Below are 21,723 nucleotides of genomic sequence, written 5' to 3'. Positions count from 1 at the left end.
GTGATTACTTAGCAAGGTTAAACATAAACTGTACCAAATAGTGAAGAAAAAAAAAATAATATGTGGATTAAAACTACATAAATTGTAAGCATAATTAGACGACAATGATAAGATTAAGAACGAACCAAGTAACGAGGAAGTCACGTTTTTAGCATTTTAATAAATCTAATTTTGACTAACAAATGTGAACTCATTGAACCATGACGAGATTCCTCCAACTCAGCTTTTGTACTCTATCAAGCAAGAAAACACAGATTAATTATATAATTATTATAAACCAATTAAAGAAACAAGAAAGTAAGGTGAGCAGGTGACCTGAAAACGAATGAAGACGGCGAATAAGCTAACGTGTTTGTGATCAAGATAAGATCAAACCTCTCCCGAGATGTGCGGCTATAAAACACTCTCACAAGCTCCACACACACACCTCACTCCAAATGGAAGAACCGCAAGGGATCATCGCGTTCTCCACGCTTGGATTGCCAATCTACGGCTTTGATGTCTTCTCCGTCACCGTTAACTGCCGGTCCGATTCAGTTCTAGAGGAATTCCGACACACTGACGGCGTCTCCGTCAATTACAACGGCGAGTTCGTCGATGATGGCGGCGAGGCCGTCGTCTTCGTCTCCGAGCGAACGGGCTCGTCTCGGCTTTTCCGGACAGGTTCGCCGGACGGGAAAACTGAATCGCTGCCGGCGATCTCTGAGAGCCTCTTCCAGGATCGGCCAACGATACGAGGTGATCGTCTGTACTTCGTCTCCGCCCATGAGAAGCCTTCGTCTTGGTTCAAGAGCTGGGCCGCCGTCTACTCAACCCGGCTTGACACCGGCGATACCGTCCGGCTCACTCCGCCGGATTCTGCCGATCTAAGCCCCGCCTTGTCCCGATCCGGCGATCTGATCGCCGTGGCTTCGTATGGGTCCAAGCCATGGCCGGGCGATTTTCGCGAGCTGGAGACGGAGATCGTGGTGTTCAGAGCCTCCGATCCATCCACCCGGACGGTGATCACCCGGCGAGCCGGATGGCCTGCGTGGGCCGGCGACTCGACGCTGTTCTTCCACCGCGTCGCCGATGATGGCTGGTGGAGCGTATTCCGTGTGGAACTGACCGCGGATCTCGACATCGCCGGCAAAGAACGTCGGATCACACCGCCAGGACTGCACGCCTTCACGCCGGCGGCCACCCACGACGGCAAAATGCTCGCCGTCGCCACGCGGCGCAAGGGAGGGACTCCACAAATCGAGATCTTCGATCTCGAATCGGAGACCTTTCTCCAAGTCACCGAGCTTATAAACCCGAAGCTCCACCATTACAACCCGTTCTTCTCTCACGATTCGACTCGGCTCGGCTACCACCGATTCCGAGGCGAGTCAGCGCTCAGGTGACTCAGTCACGCCCCATCTCCAACCAGTCACGTCCCCGGTGAAATCTCTTAAAATGCTCCGCCTCTCCGCCACCTTCCCAGCATTCTCTCCCGACGGTGACCTCATCGCCATCAACGGCAATTTAACGGACGGCCCAGGATTAATGCTCCTCAAATCCGACGGCTCTAAAGGATGGACCCTTCTGAAAGACTCCATGGCGTTCTACACCACGTGGAGCCCAACCGAGAAGGGAGTAATCTACACTTCACTGGGGCCCATCTTCGAGTCCGTCAAAGCAACGGTGCAGATCGCCCGGATCAAGTTCAGTCTCGATGATCTCGTGGACGGTCGTGATGAAGTTCCAGTGGAGGTGAAGATACTCACGAGAGGGGAAACGGGGAACAATGCGTTTCCCTCGTGCTCGCCTGACGGAAAGTTTTTGGTTTTCCGTTCCGGCAGAACGGGGCAGAAGAACTTGTACATCGTTGACCCCGTTGAAGGGGAAACGGGAAACGGGGAGGGGATACGGCGGTTAACAGACGGTGATTGGGTGGATACGATGCCGTGTTGGTCACCGGACGGTAAGCTTATCGCGTTCTCATCGAACCGTCACTGCCCGGAGGACCAGGCCGTGTTCAGTGTGTATCTCGTGGGGCCGGACGGGAAGGGGTTGCGACGGGTACACGTGGCGGGTGAGGAAGGGTCGGATGACGTGGATAGGGAGAGGATCAACCACGTGTGCTTCAGTGGGGACTCCAGGTGGCTGCTTTTTACTGGTAACTTGGGTGGGGTCGTGGCGGAGCCTGTGTCGGTGCCTAATCAGTTTCAGCCGTACGGGGACTTGTACATTGTACGCGTGGATGGGACCGGGGTGAAGAGGCTGACATGTAACTGTTTTGAGAATGGGACGCCAGCATGGTACTCGGGTGGTGGGGTCCTGGATATTGGGTCACTTAGTTTGGTTGAGAATGAGGGTGTCAAGTTACGTGGGCAATTTGATGAGCCACTTTGGTTAACTTGTGACCTTTAACGCAATGTAACTCATTGCATCAATAATGTTTAAACTGAATAATGAAAAATGTTGGATTTATCAATCATGTTCAAGAAGTCTGCGTGTGATTCATTAAAAAAACAATATATATGTATTTTGTTATTACTAAGATATAGATAAGCCTCTTACGCGGATATAGAGTTATTATTATTAACACATTTGCGCTTTTATTTCACATAAACTAAGATTTAAACCACTTTATTCAATATTAATAGATAAAAATTTATTTATAAAAATTATTTTGCTATGTTTTATAATCTCAGTTTGATATCACAATCATCTTATGCGTAAACAAAAATTAGAAAATATAAAGAAAAAATTATAATTTTCTTTTGCATTTTGGCTGAGTGAGGAAAACAACTTAAACAAGAAAATTAAAAAATGTATTCATAATTTACTTATCATTTTCGAAAATTAAATTTATTTTGCCCTTAATACAAACACGTAATAATAAATAAATTTAAACCCCATTGAGCAATTTTTAACGGTCCAGATCGTTTGATCAACAGATTTACGGCCACGGTACAATATCATGCAGTTCAACTTTCATTTCCACATCAAGGCCGATACGTTACCCTCTACGCTATCAAATCTCTAAACGAACGGTTTGGATCAAAGAATGCTTTAAATTCAATTGTACCTGCGGGACAGCAGACCCAAACTCCAGATATATATACTCAGCTCATCGTGTTCTCTCTCAAATCCTCGCCGCCATTTCCAAACCCTAACCCTAGAAATCTCTCTCTTCGCGAAGATGCAGATCTTCGTGAAGACCCTGACGGGGAAGACGATCACGTTGGAGGTCGAGTCCTCGGATACGATCGACAACGTGAAGGCCAAGATCCAGGACAAGGAGGGCATTCCGCCGGATCAGCAGCGCCTCATCTTCGCCGGTAAGCAACTCGAGGATGGCCGCACTCTCGCCGACTACAACATCCAGAAGGAATCCACTCTTCATTTGGTGCTTCGCCTCCGCGGTGGTGCCAAGAAGCGCAAGAAGAAGACCTATACCAAGCCGAAGAAGATCAAACACAAGAAGAAGAAGGTGAAGCTCGCAGTGCTCCAGTTCTACAGGGTTGATGATTCCGGGAAGGTCGTGAGGCTCAGGAAGGAGTGCCCGAACACTGAGTGCGGGGCGGGTACCTTCATGGCGAATCACTTTGATCGTCACTACTGTGGTAAGTGTGGCCTCACTTATGTTTACCAGAAGGCTCAGGGCGAATGATTCTTGTTTTCCAAATGAAAGTTTATAGCTTTTGGGTTGTTTGTATTGATGCTGAGAAACTGGCAATAGCAACCTGATTTTTTAGGTTTTTATGAATTTTGTCCTTTGTTTTAATCTTTAAATTTCTCTGTTTTGGTTATCAGTTATTGTTATGGATGATACTTTTAATTATTTGCAAGGGTTATGATAATGTTTTTAAGGTTTTGTGTTCTTGTTGTTGTGCTTTTGGAATAATATGACTTAGAAACAGCTTAGTTTATGATTACTGTGAAAAAAATGGAGTTGATGAGATGAAGTTTTTATTGGTATGTGTTTATCAATTGAACTGCTTTAATTGTTTATCATGCTGAAGCAAATTGGATTCAATAGAGTAAATTATGGGGTGTGTGTGTGTGTGTGTGTGTTGAAGTTCAATGGTCAATGGTGTCATAGTTTTGTTATGGTAATGAGTTGTCAATTTGGGCTTATGCTTCTTTGCATTGCATTGAATCCCATGATGGTGTCTGTTAGGGCTCATAATTTTGTTGAGTTTTTTTATAATAATGCTTGCTTCTCACTTAGCTGGTTTGCTAGGTTCTCATGTGTGGAGATACTGAACTTCTGTTAGTCTTTTTTCACAAACTTCACACACATTCACAATGCTCTTCAATTACATGTTTCCAAAATTCAGTACAGTATGAACTTACATAGTTTTGCAGAAACATTTAGGGAAATGTGAATGGTTTGCCCTCACAAGTAGAATGTAAACTGCATAGCAAGGGAAGTGTAGAAATGCACTAGAGACATCAAACACTATATCACCGTATGTTTTATTTGTGTTCAATGAATTGAAAAGAATGGGATCAAACTAGTTTTCACGTACTATAGAGTAGCCCTAGAAATTCTGAGCTCTAGGAATGAGTTTGGACACCATGAAGAATCACAGCCATTTAGGATCGAAAGGAAAGACACATAGATGCCACTCGAAAGAACAAAATATTCCATTCAAAACCAAGGAAAAGACTGCAAGAAATACTCGACTTATATCACCTTATTGCGATTAACTTTGGTATTGTTCATCTGGATAGTTTGGCATTATTCACTCACATACAGGTTATTGAGTATGGTATTTATGACCAGAAATGTGATGTTTAGACTATCCACAAACCCCATATCCGGCAAACATAGATCGTTTGCAGCATGTTATATGACAAAGAATACACCATTCATTGTTCTAGCACAATTAACTCACTAGTCTTTAAATCAAAACAATTGAAAATTTTTTGTTCATATGGGAATTATTCCCACCAAAAAACATGACCAAAGATTAAGAGCTTAAATCTGATAGGCAATTTCTCAATCCAACCACTTGAATAACAACAGTGTGCTTGTTATCAATCAACCGAATTAGCTTGATCCTTTATTTTAGTAACATGCTGTTTGTTTAGACTTAATCCAACAGCCATTGGCAGATATCAAGGTAGCAATCCAAGACAGAAGTTAAAATATAATCACTAAAAAAAACAGTTAATAACTGAAATAATCGTATGTTTTTATTTTGAATTTTCCATGTTATTATAGCTGTCACCACTAGTTTGATGGTTTGGATGAGCCTATTGAAGTTTTAATTCAGGAAGAAATTTTATGTTTTTAGTTTATATTCTCATCTTATAAACTATTTAATTTATTTATTATAAATATCATTAATTTGAATTAGTTCAACTCTGACTTTTTCAAAACGCTTATGACACGTTACATATATCCATGTATAAATGTGGACCAAATTAAAACATAAAGCTAATATTTTTCTGTGAAATATTTATATATATATATATTATATTTGTATTAATATAAATAACTTGTATAGGCCAACTAATATGAAAACACTGTAGCTCGATGCTTTGATTGGGCGCTGTAATAATCAATCAATTTGTATAATTTTAAAGCTATCCATTTACTTAAAACTGAATATATGTGATATGATAATGATAAATTTATTGGGTCTCACAATCTAAATTTTTATGTTGAGCTATCATAAATAATTTATACAATAAAAATATATGTAAAATGCTAAAAACAAACCCTATCCAACACTCTAGGGGGCTGGGGCAAGAAATTATATTTTTTTTCTTAATTAATTTATTATAATAATGATAGAATTATTATTATTATTATGTAAATATAATTTTACGAGACGGCTTTCCGATCTATGGGTCAATGACAAATTAAAAAAGCTTAAAAAAATTAAAAAAATTTCTTTTTGTAAAGAATTACCACTTTAAAAATGTGCATTTACCATAGAAAAAAAAAGTAATGAGCTTATAAGTATGTATTACATTTTTTTTTTTTAACATTTTTTTTAAAAAATGCACTTATGATATGAAAAATTACAGTCCCGATCCTTTGAAAAAAATAATTTCTCTACTTATACCTAAAAAAATATTGTTTTTATACACCTTAGAATTCATATCGACCTATACACCTTTACCCTCAAAAATCAACTTATAACATGATCAACTTTTTGTCCTTCTCTCTCCATTTATTGTAAAAAATAAAATTAATTAATTAATTTTAAATTTTGTAATTTAAAAAAGTTTTGTGTATATATATATATGCAATACATCATCTGTGAGGATGAGCGGGGGAATTTTTTTTTAAAAAAAAACCATCTATTTTAGTATATATATAATTGAAATAAATAAATAAATATAAACGGGCCACACGCTTGGCGGGCTGGGAAGCGGGCAGTGCCGGCCCAGTTACTGTCGCTTTAAAAGCGAAAGAAACTGCGACCCTTCCAAGGTTTTTCCTTCCTAGGGTTTTCCTCTCTCTCTCTCGATCTCGAGATCTCGAGGTCTCGATCCAAACGTCATCAGAATCGCCAGGGCGTTGCTGTTTACCCTCTAGATGAGATTTCTCTGCAAATTTCGGTGGTGATCTGAGAGGCGAAGTCTTGTACGTCTGGATATCTAAGGTTTGGATTATTGTGTTTTTCACTGTAGTTATTAGGGTTTGGTTGCGGATTTCTGGATATAGGTGGATGAAAGTTTGAGTTTTGGTAGAGATCAGGCAGTGCATTGGGCTTGGGGTCTTTTTAATGTGTGGATATGCGAATTGTTGTCAATTTCGGTGGTTTTAGGTATGTTGTGATCTTTTTGGTGTTTTCGGGTTTCTCTTTGTATGATTTTCGGGAGAAGATAGATGTGAATGTAGTTTGGGTTGTTTTTGGCGGGTCTTGTTCCTATAATTAATGGAAAAATTGGAACTTTGGGTTTTGTTGGCTTGTTGGATGAATTTGTAGATTTGGATGTTCTAGGGTTTTGTGTTTGTTGGGGCCGTTCAGCCTCTTTAACTGTAAATTCACTGAAAACAAGAAATTTAGAACTAGACGTTCTTTTTTTGATGTATTAGTTGTGTTGCTTAGTGATTTTCTTGTTCTTTGGATGGTTGGGTGTGGTTTTCGTTTAGAATCACTTTTTTTTAGCTGCATATTTTTTCTTGGGAAAATTCAAGGATGGTTGTTCTTATTCCTTTTCTCAGTCTAGGATGGTTTAGATGAATTTTTCCTTTTCATTTGCAACACAAGATAACTCTCCAACCATGTGTTATTATTTTCCAGGGGATAACTACAATTAACGTTCAAGTATATAAACTAGTCTAACCCTGATACATTTCTTAGGATTCGATCAGTGATGGCGGTGCCCTCGCATTCTGCTACCATAGCTGATGCTGTGCACCGGATCCAGTTAGCATTGCTTGATGGCGCTGCCACCTCCGAGGGCCAGCTTCTTGCTGCCGGCACTCTCCTCTCTCAGCCGGATTATGATGATGTTGTTGTAGAACGGTCCTTGGCCCGACTGTGCGGTCATCCTCTTTGCACCAAAGCTTTGTCCTCCACTGCTGACTCCCAGCGGCGTCGGGGTCGGTACCGGATTGCACTCCGGGAGCACAAAGTGTATGATCTTGAGGAAACTTATAAGTACTGCTCCCAAGCTTGCTTAGTTTCTAGCCGTGCATTTGCAGAGAGCTTGGAGAGGGAGAGAGTGGGTGATGTGAGCTTGAAGGTGGATGGGGTTTTGAGGGTGTTTGGGTTGGGTAAAGATGAGGACTTGCCTGCAGAAAAAGGGTTGGGGATTGGGGATTTGAAGATTAAGGAGAAGGAGCAGGCTGGTAATGGTGATGTCTCCATGGAAGAATGGTTGGGACCATCTGATGCCATTGAAGGCTATGTTCCCCTGCGAGACAGAAAACAAGGTAGAAATCCTTGCTTTTTATTCTTGTTTTGTGCATTAATTGTGGTTATTCCAGTTGCTTTGTTGGTGTAATTTTTGTTGGGAAAACTAAAACTTTTAGCATCTTCTGTGAAAATTTGGTGAAACTGTGAAGCAATGGTTTTTATGGTTGAATTTGTAGTGATTGTTGAAAAGTTATGATGATTAAGTTGTTTTATTTCAATTTCAGCTTCAATCTCGTGCAGGTGTAGTTATTGTAGAAAATGTCGGGAATTTTTAGCAGGTTCTGTGGAAAGTTAGTGAAACTGTTAAGCAATTGTTTTAATGTTGAATTAGCAGTGATTGTTGTTGAAAATTGTTGGCAAGTATTATATCTATAGAATTGGGAATTTAGGGGCTATAGTTGGTTTATTCCTTTTCATATATGTGTTTCCTTGTGGGTTTGCTCTGTGAATTCAGGAGTGAGCTTGCTACTGCATTGCAGGGGCTAAATATATGTCTGAAGATGAATCCACAAAGATGGTGGATGATGCTGGTAATGGTGAGATGGGATTTACAAGTTGTCTAATCATGGAGAACGAGTTATCTGTGCCTCAATCCGATAAGTCTTCTGTACATCAGCAAGATATTTCAAATATGATTGCTAAACAATTGGAAAATCTGGCAATTGAAGAGAAAAATTCTCCCAGAGAAAGAACTTCTGGTAAAACTCGGAACAGAAAGGCAATGAAAAAGGTTAACGCATGCAAGGCTGAAGAGGAGATTAAGAGGGCTGCAATTGTTTGTGAACAGTCAAAAGCAACCCCTCCTAATAAGCATTCTGTTGTGCTTGAGGATCTCTCAGAGCAGTTGGGTAAGGAGTTGGAAGAGAGGTTGCACTTGGAGAAGGAAACAGTGTCAAATGGAGCTGTGTTGAAGTCTTCCTTGAAGAGTGGTGGATCGAAGGATGGAAAGACTGTTACTTGGGCAGATGAAACTTATAAAGCTCCAGAAAAGAAGGATGCTGACCATGGAGGCAGTAGCAATGCACAAGTATCACACGATGATGCTGATGAGGATTTGAGGCTTGCTTCTGCCGAGGCTTGTGCTGCTGCTTTAATCAGGGCAGCTGAGACTGTTGCCTCAGGAACTTCAGATGCCACAGATGCCGGTACATGTGTTTCTTCTTTTTATTGCCCTTTTTATATTTATAATTTGGGATATTTTTTGTTGCGCTGACATACAATAGAAAAAGGAGAACTGGGTTGATGGTTTGACTGCTTGGTGACATGCATTTGTTATATCTCTTATAGCTTCTGAAGCTGGAATCATTATCCTGCCACAACTGCAAAATAATGAAAAAGGGGGCATCGAGGAAGATGAGGAAATGTTTGAACTTGATCGAGGACGTGTTAAATGGCCTACAAAGCCTGTGCTTCTTGATACTGATATGTTTGAAGTTGAGGATTCGTGGCATGATACTCCACCTGAGGGTTTTAAACTGACTGTGAGTAGAAAGGTCACTTTGGATTTTTTTAGGTTACTCCTTGTATACTTATTTAAGGTCACATGTCCTTCTTTAGTTGTCATCATTTGCAACGATGTGGATGGCACTTTTTGGATGGATAACAAGTTCTTCTATAGCCTACATTTATGGGTTCAATGAAAGTTCCCATGAAGATTTTCTTACTGTAAATGGAAGGGAGTATCCACGAAAGATTATCCTTCAAGATGGCAAGTCTTCTGAGATCAGACAAACTCTTGATATTTGTGTTGGTCGTGCCATACCTGCGCTTGTTATGGATCTCAGATTATCATTGCCAGTTTCCTCTCTAGAGAAAGCTGTGGTATGCGCCCAGGTTCTCTAGCCAGTTTGTTCCTGTATTACCTATTTCTCTGTATATATGAAATGTTATTTTTTTAAATGACTTTTTTGCTATTTTTGTTGTTATACATCTGCATGTCATGTGACTTTCAAAACCTATATCTTACAGGTGCGGATTGTAGTTTTTTTTTGTGGTTTTGACTTTTTATATAAGTTTATTTCCTCACATGAGTAATTGCCCAGGCGTGCGTATTTGGCTATCAATCTACCTATCTCAATAGAAATGTTGAGGTGTAGCTCATCTTGCATGTTAGATGGACGTGATGGATTTTACTTTTCTCCATGGATGTCATACTATAGTTACATGCAGGAAAACATTCTTGATCTTTTATGTTGCTAGTCACAATGTTTGGGTAATGTCAACTAACATGCAGATGTATGTGATCATGGCTTTGGACCTGATTTATGGCTTTGATTATTGAAATCCCACACGTATTAACTCTTTTCCTTTGGTTTCAGGGACAATTACTTGATACAATGTCTCTCATCGAGGCTGTGCCGGCCTTCAGAACAAAACAATGGCATGTGATTGTTCTTTTATTTCTTGAGGCCTTATCTTTGCACAGGCTTCCAGCTCTTGCTCAGCATATGGCCAGCAGGAATACACTATTGCATAAGGTGTTCTTTTAAAACTCCATCTTTTTTACTTTTTCCATTTAATGAGAATCCATGAAAGATGTCAATATGTAATTAAGTTCCATGATTCCATCATCAAATTTTTATTCAGGGCAGTAATTTTGATGCACACTTTTTCAAAATTCAGGATGTTTACATGCTGCTTTCCCATGCCATCTATTGCTTTATAAACTCTAATTATTTGCACCTCGTCATTTTTATACTAACAAAGAAAAGCTCCAAATCAAGATATCACTAACAATTTGTAAGTTTAGGTGAATGCTAAACAATATTGTTTTGATGCCAAATGTTCTCATATGATGCATTTAGCGAGATGCTTGATAAATTTAGGTTCACAGGGCCCATGCGTGATGAATCATTCTCCATCTTGTTTTTTCCTAGCTATTCAAATGCCAAAATAATTGAGTATTGTCACAGTAGCTTGTTGTCGTGAAGTATAGAAGCACTTTGTTCTGCATATATCATTGTTATCTATCTTTAATGCCTATGAATGTAATATATATATATATGTATGTATATATGTATTTGCTTTCACCTTTGTGTCTCTTGTTTGGCAAAGCTTGTTTCTTGTCTGACATGAAATCTTCGGTAATCCAGGTGCTAAACCCTGCTAAGATCACTTCAGAGGAATACAAAACCATGGTAGATCTTATAATCCCTCTGGGTCGAGTGCCCCAAACAAACTCACAGACCCAATGATAGGCGATGGCTTCATACGAGAGGCTGAAACAGATCAATGTTCTTCGCGACTCTATATGTTATTTACTTTTTCCCTAAATGGACCATGTACATATCCTTCTCAAAATTCTACATCATCTTTGTAACATGGACACAAAAAATAAACATATGTGGTATCACTGAATTATGTATATTATTTTGGTTGAAGAGAAAGCATTACAAGTTAGCATTTATTTGTTGATGACCTTCATCTATTGAAATTGACTTTGCAAGAGCTGGTGGGAGTTATTGCCTATCTTTGCTGTCCTATTAGTTTATCATCTTTCAGAAAGAACCATTCTTTTGCCTGCCACTTGGAACAGTATTTTATTACATTGCTTTCCAGATGCCCCCAATCTGAGAATTTTCATGAAACATCTTCAGAGTTCTAGTTGAAAAAAGAGTGCTCCAATAAGCAGATGGTCAAAGTATTGCCTAAAATAAATGCTTTCTAGAAATATCAGCTGACTTGCCTCTAGATTTTTCAACCTTGAAACACATCAACCTCTACACCAAACTAGAGTTGAAACTTAGAAAAATTCTTAAATATTTGCAATTCTAGTAAAACACGTAAACTAGATCTCAGCTGGAAGAAATAATGATAAAAGACATAATAATGTTAAACAATCTCTACACAGCCATGAACAAATACTCAAGGAACAACAAAGACATGATATAACACTCCTACAAAACTGGAGACTGCTGACAAGCAGCCGAAGAAACGAAACAACGTCGACTTATTATCAGTACATTATGTACAACACAAGTTACACACATGACAATGTCTCTATTTAATCGCCCCGATCAATGTCGAGCCAGCTCCTCAGATTGCATAATGCCTCGGTAGAGAGGCTACAGCACCGTAACATCGGTGCCTCCCTGCGATTGCGCGATGGGGAAGAATCCTGTTGCTCGCTAGTGAAGCATATAATGATCACCGTGAGGTTGTCGAAAGTGTTGAGCCTCAGAGCCTCCATGACGAGTTCTCTTGCACATTGTTCAGGATTATCATGCCGCCGAAGGCCTTTGCGTACAATGCTGACAGCGTGTTGGCTTGACATGACATCCCAGATACCATCACACCCGATGATTAGAAACTCATCATCTTCAGTGAGTAATTGCTGCCTGAACTCGGGCTCTGCGATGAGCGGTGAGGGGGTGCCCGGAGGCAGCTTTAAGTCCCAGTCACCGAGGGCTCGGCTTACAGAAAGAACACCATTCAGGTACCCGTCATCAATGTAACCCCCGGATTCCAGGACCCTCTGGTGCTCGGCAGCATGAATGGGTCTGTGATCTTGTGACATGTCCACGGCTTCACCTTTCCGACAAAGGACTGCTCGACAATCCCCCTGCGTTAGCAACCAACAAAAGCCTGCAGCCAATGATTTACAAGAGAATCAGTGAGAGGAGCTATGATTTAGAGAGGCTAATCATATTGAATGACAAAAATATTTTACTTGGGATAGATCATTAGCAATGTTTGTTCAAGTTATTTATTGCCATTAGGACAGGGATAGAAGTTAAAGACTGATTATTGAATTAGAATAGTTTTCCACAGAAAGGCATCATCAAACAATGCACACTCACCTTCCAAGCACTAATGCGGTGAGCACCGTAGTCCCAGATGATTTACTAACAGTGCACTCATCAGCCAAAGCTAGATCAGCGACAAGGTATGCCTTCCGCACAGAGTTCTCAACACCCTCCAAAAAAAGACATCATCAACCTCAGCGATGATTGCGGGAAGCCTGTGTCTTCAAAGAAGAACCTGATTGCATGCCTTCTTATGAAGGCAGCTGCATCCGGGCCTCCATGACCATCAAACACCTAAACCACAAAGCCAAAAAACATTACGACAAACAGAACGAACAAATAGTTTGCAAATAAAGCAACCGAAAAATTCATCATACCCCATAGAAGGCACTAGGTGTAGGACACTTGAACAATGAACCCATATGAGTCGAAAGATCATCAATACAAATATGCTCGTCTTCCATGAATCTCCGAGGTCCAATGTCCGTATAGCTACCGGAACGGATGCTCGGCACAAATGGAAGAACATTCACCTCCAAAGCCACATCTGGAATAGCATCTGACTCTCTCATATCCTGAATCAACAAGTGAATATCTATATGTTTAGCACATATTCAAAGTCCAATTCACAAACTAACGATACAAACAAAACAACAACACATCTGAAAAATATCACAATTAAATAGCAGCCCATAGAAGCACACAATAAGCGAAATGCAATAACGAAGCAAAATTTAGATCTAAATACAGAAGCAATAATACCTAATGAACAATCATTTGCTTTAATTAAATGATAAATCAAGTAAAATTACCAAAATCAATAGCTATAAAAACACAAAGCAATCACATCCAAACAGGAACAACGAATCAGGAAGCAAGAACCCGGATCCTTATCCAATTAACAACATAAAGATCAAAACTTTTTGAACAAAAAGTACTCAAAAAAACCATACCCACAAGAATCTCCAAAAATAAATCTAATTCTCAAAAACACCAAAAACCCCCAAAGTCACCAGGAAACTCACCAACTCCGACGCCGGACGGAAAACCGGAGAACCAGGCGGCGTCACCACCACCGTCGCCGCCGCCGCCGCCGTTGAGATATCAACCATCTCCTCAGCGCCCTTCGCGACACACCGATACTGCACATCAAGAACCGCCATGCTCTGATGAACCAAGTTCGGCCCAGCCACCATCTTGATCTCAATCTCAATCCTCAAAATCTCAACAACAATCCTCTTCTTGACGCCAAATTCGATCCCAAAACTAGGGTTTCCTTCTCTTCTTGCTTTTTCTAGGGTTTCTCTTCTTAATGCTTTGGTTTTCCGGGAAGTGGTTGGAAGTCGACACGGAAGTGAAGAAATTAGACAAATCGATCAGCTTTGGAGGAGTTTATATACTGAAAGTTGAGATTAACCGGCTAAGATTACCGCCACGTGTCAGTCATCAAACTATTCCCGCCCATGCGTATACGCCATGCGGTCCAGATGCTGACACGTCATACGGCAACAGTTGCGGCGCGAGGCTTCCAACCGTTCCCTTCTTTGCTAAAAACACCCTCGTTTTATATTTATTTATTTATCACAGGAACCACGTCGGCAAATTTTTCTTAAAATTACGTTTTGATCCTTAAGATTGTAATTATTTAAAGCTAGAATAATTATTTAATGAAATAGTTGTATTTTCATTTTGTTTTTTTATTTAAAAAACTTATATTAACCGTTAAATAGGTATGACACAAGAGTGTAAGGATTAGAATCTTTTATTATATAATATGTTATTATACTATTTATATAATACTCGGGTCCAATACTGTTTATATCTGGGTGTGAATTTTTTATGAAAAAAATAGTATTTTTATCCAAAGTTGCATGATGGAGGATTTTCTAAAAAGACAAATAAATTACTATAAATTGATATGCCTCCGCATTTATCTATATTTTTTATAATTTAGGGCATTTATCACTCATTCATAAAATAAATAAATAAATACATAATTGGATCTTTGGTGTGGTCCGGATGCCCATGACTATAATTTATGCACTTTTTTTATTGCGTGTGTTCTCAATTATTGATCCGTATACTATTAATTTTTAATAATTAATTTCTATCTTTATTTACACTTTAATTTAAAGCATGATTCAATTGATATAGTGTTCAAAGAAGCATTCATTAAACTTTGACGAATATTCTCAGTTTAGAAACTATAAGAGAGTTTGATTATTCTAAAGTTTAGTGGATTAATTAAGATTTGGATAATTCTTGAGATTAAAAAATTAATTAGATTTAAAAGGTCTCAATCATTGGAACATTATTAATGGATGATGCTTTGATGCCTTCTATTTTAGCTCCGTTCTTGAGAATATTGTTTCCATTTGTATCAATTGGTGCCCAATCAGACTTCCATTATTTAGCACTAAAAAAAGTTGGTGAGATTTAAATAGATTATAAAAAAATAGAGAAATTGATTTATTGGTGAATAATTAAATAAGAAAATAAATATTTTTGAGCTTCCACAATTAATTTCTCAGTTTTTTTAATTCCATTCATTTGTTTTTTAAATTTTTTTTTTTTTGTTAATAATCAGATTTCATGAAAAATGATTAAGAGGTGACCCACATGGACTAAAAATAAATTATTTATACAAAAAGGGACTATTTGGCAATCTACAGAATGGAATTTGACTGTTTATTTTTAAGTTAAATTTATGAAAAGTTGAATTAATAATATTTCATTACCAAATCTTGATTTGATGTTTGTTTGTTTGTCTGATTTCTTTAATTTAAGTATTGTTTTCAAACTAAAATGAAATCTGAGAGTGCAAGCATTAAACTCTCTGTAGAGTGGAGTGCACAAACAAAAAAACCCAAACTTAATTCTCTGTTACTTAAACTTTAAAAACTTTCAATTGATTATTGATTATATTTGCGTATGTTTCTTATTTCATCCACCCACATAACTTCGGAAAAATGTTAGCTTCATAGCAATTATTTTTAGTTTATGGATCTATTTTTATTATCAAGTTAAAATAATAATTAAAAATAGATAAATTATAATTTTATTAAAAATTTAAAATCAATACTGTATGATTACAAAACTACAAAACAATAAATGAGATAGTTGTAACAAATATCTATAGAAAAAGGAATTAAATAAAATAAAAAGGATCCACTGGAGATGGATAAAATAACAAAATAGAAAAAGCCTGTGTTACCTTGAAAATAACTGCCGTAGTAGATATTCATAGGTTGGAAGATCGGGGTGTTAGTCGAGATTTATGCTAGAGTTTAGCTTCCCGTTTTATTGACGCAAGTGCAAAAAAAACTCGAGGTTTCTTTCAACCGTGGCGATTGAATTTTACAATTTAACTCTATCATGATCAAAAACTTTCCGGAAGTGACTTGAAAATGTTTTGGAACAACATTTAGCGGAGCTCGAAATTAACCCAATCTCATCAAAGATATTCAATTGAATTCATCCGTAATCAGAACTATAAGGAAAAAAAAAATCTAATTAACAGTGATTACAAATTCACATGTTTTTGGTTTATCAATCAACTTCAAATGAATTTGATCTTGAGTTGCTGAAAACAACAGCAACAACAGAAATAATAATGCTTGTAACTGACAATTTCTCATATTAATTTGACAAGATGAACACTAATTAAACAGATTAGATGACTAATTGAATCATATCCAAGAAAAATAAACAAGTAATATCAAGTGATGTGCCATTTGTCAATCTTGATCCAACTTTAGTTGCAAAAAGTCAAAGATTTTTTTTTTCTGTTTGGTGAGATATGACATGCTAAAAACTCTTATGCAATATCTAGGAAATTGCTAACGTTGATTAACACTTTGATTAACTTTTCTTAATCTTAATTAACTTCAAATGCATCAAATACATGGCTGTTGATAAGTTCAAAATGTTGATTAATTCCTTCATACATGGCTGACTGGTTTGTTTGGACCAATAAAATCAAGCAATGAAATTTCATGGAGAAGTGGAATTTTAATGCATAGATCTTATCAATTCAATTAAAATTTTGTCCTAATATAATAATAACATGTGTTCATTGAGAATTTTGATGTGATTTGTCCCCATTACATTGAACACATTATACCATGTTTGACATGGTCTTTGCTTTCCATACTTATAAATAATTTTTTTAAAATAATTTTTTAATAAATACCCCAAAATTTTTTTTATACAGTATGCAAAGAAAAACTTGAATGTTAACAATAACATCGAATATTGTTATTAATTAATGCATTTTACAGGGTTGAAAGTGAAAAAAGGGAAAACGACAAGAAAAGGGCGGGCGGAGTTTGACTGGTCAACGGAACATGGATTCAAATCCAAATGGAGAGTAAAGAGCGACTACTTTGACTGCCTACAAACCAAAGTTTTCACCTTTTTATTTATTTATTTATTTATTTATTTATAATATATATATTATATTAAAAAAAAGGAAATAAATGAATAAATAAATAAATAAATTATAAAAAAAAAATTCACAATAAAAAGCAGAGAATAGAAACCACAACCCTCTCTTTGCTGCTTTTCGCCCCTTGCTTTCGTTTTCTCTTCTCTTTCGCTTTTTCTCTCGCTTGATTTAAACGTTGATAGGATCGCAAGGCAACGGTGTTTATGCTCTGGACGCGATTTATTTGAAGTTTTTTGGTGGTGATCTGAGGACGTGCTGGATCTTTGAGGTTAGGTAGTACTGTATTTTTGATGGTTTTTGGGGTTGGTTGTGGATTTGTGGATAGAGGTGGGTGAAAGTTGGGGTTTTGATGGAGATCGGGCAGTGCATTGGGTTTGGTTGTTGTTTGATGTGTGGATCTGTGGATTGCTGTGATTTTCCCCGGTTTTGATGTTGGTTCTAGGAAACTTATGATCTTTTTCGTGTTTTAGGTTTTTTTCTTTGTATATTTTAGGATTGGGAAGATATGAACTTAGTCTGTTAGTCTTCCCTGGGTTTGTTTTTGCTGGCTTTTGTTCGTATAATTGTGGAAAAAATGAAACTTTGGGTTTTGTTTGGTCTTTCGGATGGAAACTTGTAGATCTTGAAGTTCTAGGGTTGTAAGCTCTTTTCCCTAACGAGGAAAAGCTTTCCTTTTAGATTGTATTAGTTGTGTTGCCAAGTGGTTTTCTTGTCCTTTGGTTTGTTTGGTTAATCTTCTGAAAATTAATTAGAGTTCTTTTTTATTTTTATTTTTTATAAATTAGTGGTGTGTGTGGGTTTTTCCTTCCCATTTGCAAGCACAAGATGGTGGTTTTGTAAAACTGTTTCTTTTTGTTTTTTCAACTAAAACATCCTCTACTTAGTGGTTGCTAGTTTGCTCAATGGTTCTGATGTGATAATTCTTTTTTGTAGGTTGAAATATTTGCTTCCTTAGCATTTTTAAAGTTATGAAAGAATTCCTTTTTCAGTGTAGATGAGATAGCAACGCAGTTTTATAATCCTATATATTTTATTTTTCCCTGAAAATAATGAGTATATCAGTTTTATGTGTTTATGTCTACTAAAACCTCCCTTTGTCTCTTATTTTTAACAGGCTGTGAATGGCTTCATTTTGAGAAGAGTTCTTATGCCATGCGTTCTGTTATAGATCCCTAGTTTCAGTGGATGGCTTCAGTTAATGTGGTGCCCTCATTGGGGTTGAGAAATAACGCTGCTGTTGACAAACTTCCTGATCAAATGAATGACATGAAAATTAGAGATGATAAGGTATAATGTCTGCACGAGGGTTGAATTGAAGATTTCTTTGTATCTGACAAATGTTTAAATATCTGGTATTTGGTTTGTTTGTTGATTTAGGAATTAGAGGCGACGGTAGTGACTGGGAATGGGACAGAGACTGGTCATATAATTGTAACAACCATCGGAGGGTAGAAATGGTCAGCCAAAGCAGGGTATAGGTTAATTATTTTTTTCTTGACGTGATAAGAAATCTTGCTCAATTGACTCTAGTTTTCATTACTTTTCTTTTGTTGAAAAATGCTAATCATACTAATTGTTGAATGTGCCGTGTTCTTTGTTACAAGTATTGTTTCTTGATTGTTGAAAAATTTTACTCTGTTTGCAGACCATTAGCTACATGGCTGAGCGTACTGTTGGGCAAGGATCTTTTGGAGTTGTGTTTCAGGTTAGCTTCTAAGTATTTTGGTCCACTGGCTAATTATTTTACGTATGCCTCTTTTGTGATTGAAAGATAAGCCTGGGGATACTAGATGATGGGGCAAAGTTTTTAATCACTAAAATCTCGGTTATTCAGGCAAAATGTCTTGAGACTGGTGAAACAGTTGCAATAAAGAAAGTTCTTCAAGACAAGAGGTACAAGAACCGAGAGCTGCAGACAATGCGTCTTCTTGACCATCCAAATGTAGTTTCCTGAAGCATTGCTTCTTTTTCAACGACTGAGAAGGATGAATTGTACCTTAACTTGGTTCTAGAGTATGTACCAGAAACCGCTCATCGTGGTGGTTAAACACTACAACAAGATGAATCAACGGATGCCACCGATATATGTGAAGCTTTATACTTACCAGGTGAGAATTTCGGCCTGATCTTGCTATTTCTTCTTTATTTTGTAACTTTTGTTGGAATAATTTCTTTGTTCCATTTTCTCATCCTATTAGAATTTTCTGTGAGGCAAATGTTCTGATTCTATTTTGATTTATTTAAACAGATATTCAGAGCCTTAGCTTATATTCATGGTAGCATTGGGGTGTGCCACAGAGACATCAAGCCGCAAAACCTTCTGGTATTCTTATGCCTATGATCTTCATCTAGTCGTTTGATTCGCGTACATCTTTGGGAAATTGACTTCATTTGTTTTACTTATTTAGATGCTTCCCATTTCAATTTTATTTGTTTATTTATTTATTGCTTTCAAAGATTATAAACACTCATCTCCTGTTCTGTGATAGGTTAATCCTCATACTCACCAGCTTAAACTGATGGCACTTTGGAAGTGCGAAAGTCCTGGTACATCTGCAGTTTCCACCCCATGTTAGTCTATTGGCCTTGTTCTGTTATCTTTTTGCTGATGTCTTCTATATTTCTTTTTGTTAGGTAAAAAGGCGAGTCGAATATATCATACATTTGTTCTAGGTATTACAGGGCCCCTGAGCTCATATTTGGTAGCTATCTGAATATACCACAGCAATTGACATCTGGTCTGGTGGCTGTGTACTTGCCGAACTCATGCTTGGACAGGTCAAGTTTCTGTCTGTCACTGCCTCATTAATATAAGCTTTTAAAGTATAGTCTTGCTCAGATTTGTTCATACCTCTAATTCTTTCTCGACAGCCTCTCTTTCCCGGTGAGAGTGGAGTAGACCAGCTCGTTGAAATTATCAAGGTGCTCTACTTGTTCTTACTGAAACTAGTCTTAATTCCAATAAAAATACTACTTCCGTTATGTTTATACTTAAATTGATTCATATTCGTCGATTTGCAGGTTTTAGGTACACCAACAAGAGAGGAAATTAAGTGTATGAATCCAAATTACACAGAATTCAAGTTCCCGCAAATTAAGGCTCATCCATGGCACAAGGTATTATTTTGAGTGCATCTGTTCTATTATACCATGTTGCATAGTTCCGATATCTTAAACACAAGAAATTTCTTATCTTGTTAGATCTTCCACAAAACGAATGCCACCAGAAGCTGTGGACCTGGTGTCTAGACTTCTTCAATATTCACCACACTTATGTATCCACTGCAGTGAGTATTTTTAGCAACTGGGTATCTAATAATCGGTCTTGTACAAAGAAAGTGAGAATCAGCTTTTCTTCTGATTCAGATGGAAGCTTTGATTCATCCATTCTTCGATGAGCTTCGGGATCCAAACACCCGTTTGCCGAACGGACGTTTTCTTCCACCACTCTTTAATTTCAAGCAACATGGTTAGTTTCAATATCAACACCACGCAATGTTAAATCAGATATAATCTTACATTATGTACTCAAAGCACCTAAATTTTGATAATGACCAGAGCTGAAAGGAGTGCCAATGGAGACTCTGGTGAAGCTGATCCCCGAGCATGCGAGAAAGCAATGTGCCTTCCTAGGATTTTAGTATTGCAATTCAATCATGGCTAGCCAATGTGTTGTATTTGTGTACCTTTTAGGTGATTTGTTTTGAGGTCCATGAGCCAGCAGCAGCACAACAGATATGTTCTTGTGGAACCTATTGTTTGTTTATCCAGTGTTTTTTTTCTTCATTTGTAATACCATTTAGTTTATGAACCAAACCAGAAACTTTGTATTGTGCTTTCTACTAACCCTTCATCACTTTATAGTAACAATACTAGTATTTGTTCTTTTATGGTTCTGTTCTCATTTCCAGCAAAATCTCACTGAGTCTGCTCTTTCTGGGTTGTTTTTCAATGCAATCTGTGTAATGTTATTCAATTCTTTTTTCGCCCAAGAAATTCCCAGGCATTCTGTAGGGCACCTTGAGCTCACACCTTTGGTTCGGTTTAAACGTTTATCTAATTAATATTTTTGGGTCATTAACATACTATTAATGTGTAAATATATATGAACGTCCCTAGATTTTAAAATGGTAGAGATACCCAGATTTTAAAGAAGTAGAGAGACGGTGAGGATGAGAGAGACAGAAAGAAAATATTTTGTACCCAAATATTGTATCTGTTCCTGGGCAATGGGGGGTTTATTTTAAACTGTAAGTGCATATATATATATATATATATATATATGTATGTCAAAAAAAGTTCATAGCTCAGCACATGACTTCACTTGCTTAAGATTAAGATAAGAGACTTTCATTGCTCCGAGTTTAAATATTTCCGATAACAAAATAGTGATAATAGATCTCTAGCGCAGGCTCCCTTTTTCCCGAACCCCGTATTCCTAGATGAGGGTGTAAAGTCGGACGTTCACTTCTCAATCATTCATGCGTCACTTGTCCACCTTGTAAATAAATAAATAAATAAAATATATATATATATATATAATGATTTTGAAAATTAAAGCATATTTATTTATTAATTTGGGGTTTTTTTTAAATTTGAAAAATAGAAATATTTCAATTTTATTAACTCACAAACCAAATAAACACCATCCCTCCACCTTTCGTCGAGCACCTTG

At 37.6% G+C, this 21,723-nt stretch overlaps 3 protein-coding genes, 1 long non-coding RNA gene and 2 pseudogenes across 4 annotated transcripts; 5 read left to right on the top strand and 1 right to left on the bottom strand.

Moving 5' to 3' along the window:
• The first annotated feature begins 320 nt into the window (after window positions 1–320).
• LOC120264316 lies at window positions 321–2,471 on the top strand. The gene is given in 2 exon segments (XM_039272125.1): window positions 321–1,376; window positions 1,378–2,471. Coding segments are annotated over 2 exon segments (1,956 nt in total). The 5' UTR covers window positions 321–437; the 3' UTR covers window positions 2,395–2,471.
• A 625-nt stretch (window positions 2,472–3,096) lies between these two features.
• On the top strand, window positions 3,097–3,850 carry LOC120264320 (ubiquitin-40S ribosomal protein S27a). The gene has a single exon (XM_039272128.1). The coding sequence runs from the start codon at window positions 3,170–3,172 to the stop codon at window positions 3,638–3,640; it is 471 nt and encodes a 156-aa protein (XP_039128062.1). The 5' UTR covers window positions 3,097–3,169; the 3' UTR covers window positions 3,641–3,850.
• A 2,568-nt stretch (window positions 3,851–6,418) lies between these two features.
• On the top strand, window positions 6,419–11,270 carry LOC120264317 (putative RNA polymerase II subunit B1 CTD phosphatase RPAP2 homolog). The gene is made up of 7 exons (XM_039272126.1): window positions 6,419–6,593; window positions 7,299–7,873; window positions 8,336–9,001; window positions 9,144–9,337; window positions 9,414–9,677; window positions 10,175–10,333; window positions 10,949–11,270. Exons 2-7 carry the CDS (start codon window positions 7,312–7,314, stop codon window positions 11,048–11,050), a joined length of 1,947 nt encoding a protein of 648 aa, XP_039128060.1. The 5' UTR covers window positions 6,419–6,593; window positions 7,299–7,311; the 3' UTR covers window positions 11,051–11,270.
• A 385-nt stretch (window positions 11,271–11,655) lies between these two features.
• On the bottom strand, window positions 11,656–13,952 carry LOC120264384 (annotated as a pseudogene).
• Window positions 13,953–17,139: 3,187 nt separating this feature from the next.
• LOC120265588 lies at window positions 17,140–20,321 on the top strand (annotated as a pseudogene).
• LOC120265589 lies at window positions 20,322–20,938 on the top strand. Its single transcript, XR_005537689.1, has 3 exons — window positions 20,322–20,335; window positions 20,415–20,517; window positions 20,607–20,938. It is a non-coding gene; the product is annotated as an uncharacterized LOC120265589 (long non-coding RNA).
• The last annotated feature ends 785 nt before the right edge of the window (window positions 20,939–21,723 follow it).

Source organism: Dioscorea cayenensis, chromosome 7, assembly GCF_009730915.1.
Source record: "Dioscorea cayenensis subsp. rotundata cultivar TDr96_F1 chromosome 7, TDr96_F1_v2_PseudoChromosome.rev07_lg8_w22 25.fasta, whole genome shotgun sequence".
Classification (NCBI taxonomy): Eukaryota; Viridiplantae; Streptophyta; class Magnoliopsida; order Dioscoreales; family Dioscoreaceae; genus Dioscorea; species Dioscorea cayenensis.
This window is presented reverse-complemented; position numbering and strand designations above follow the sequence as displayed.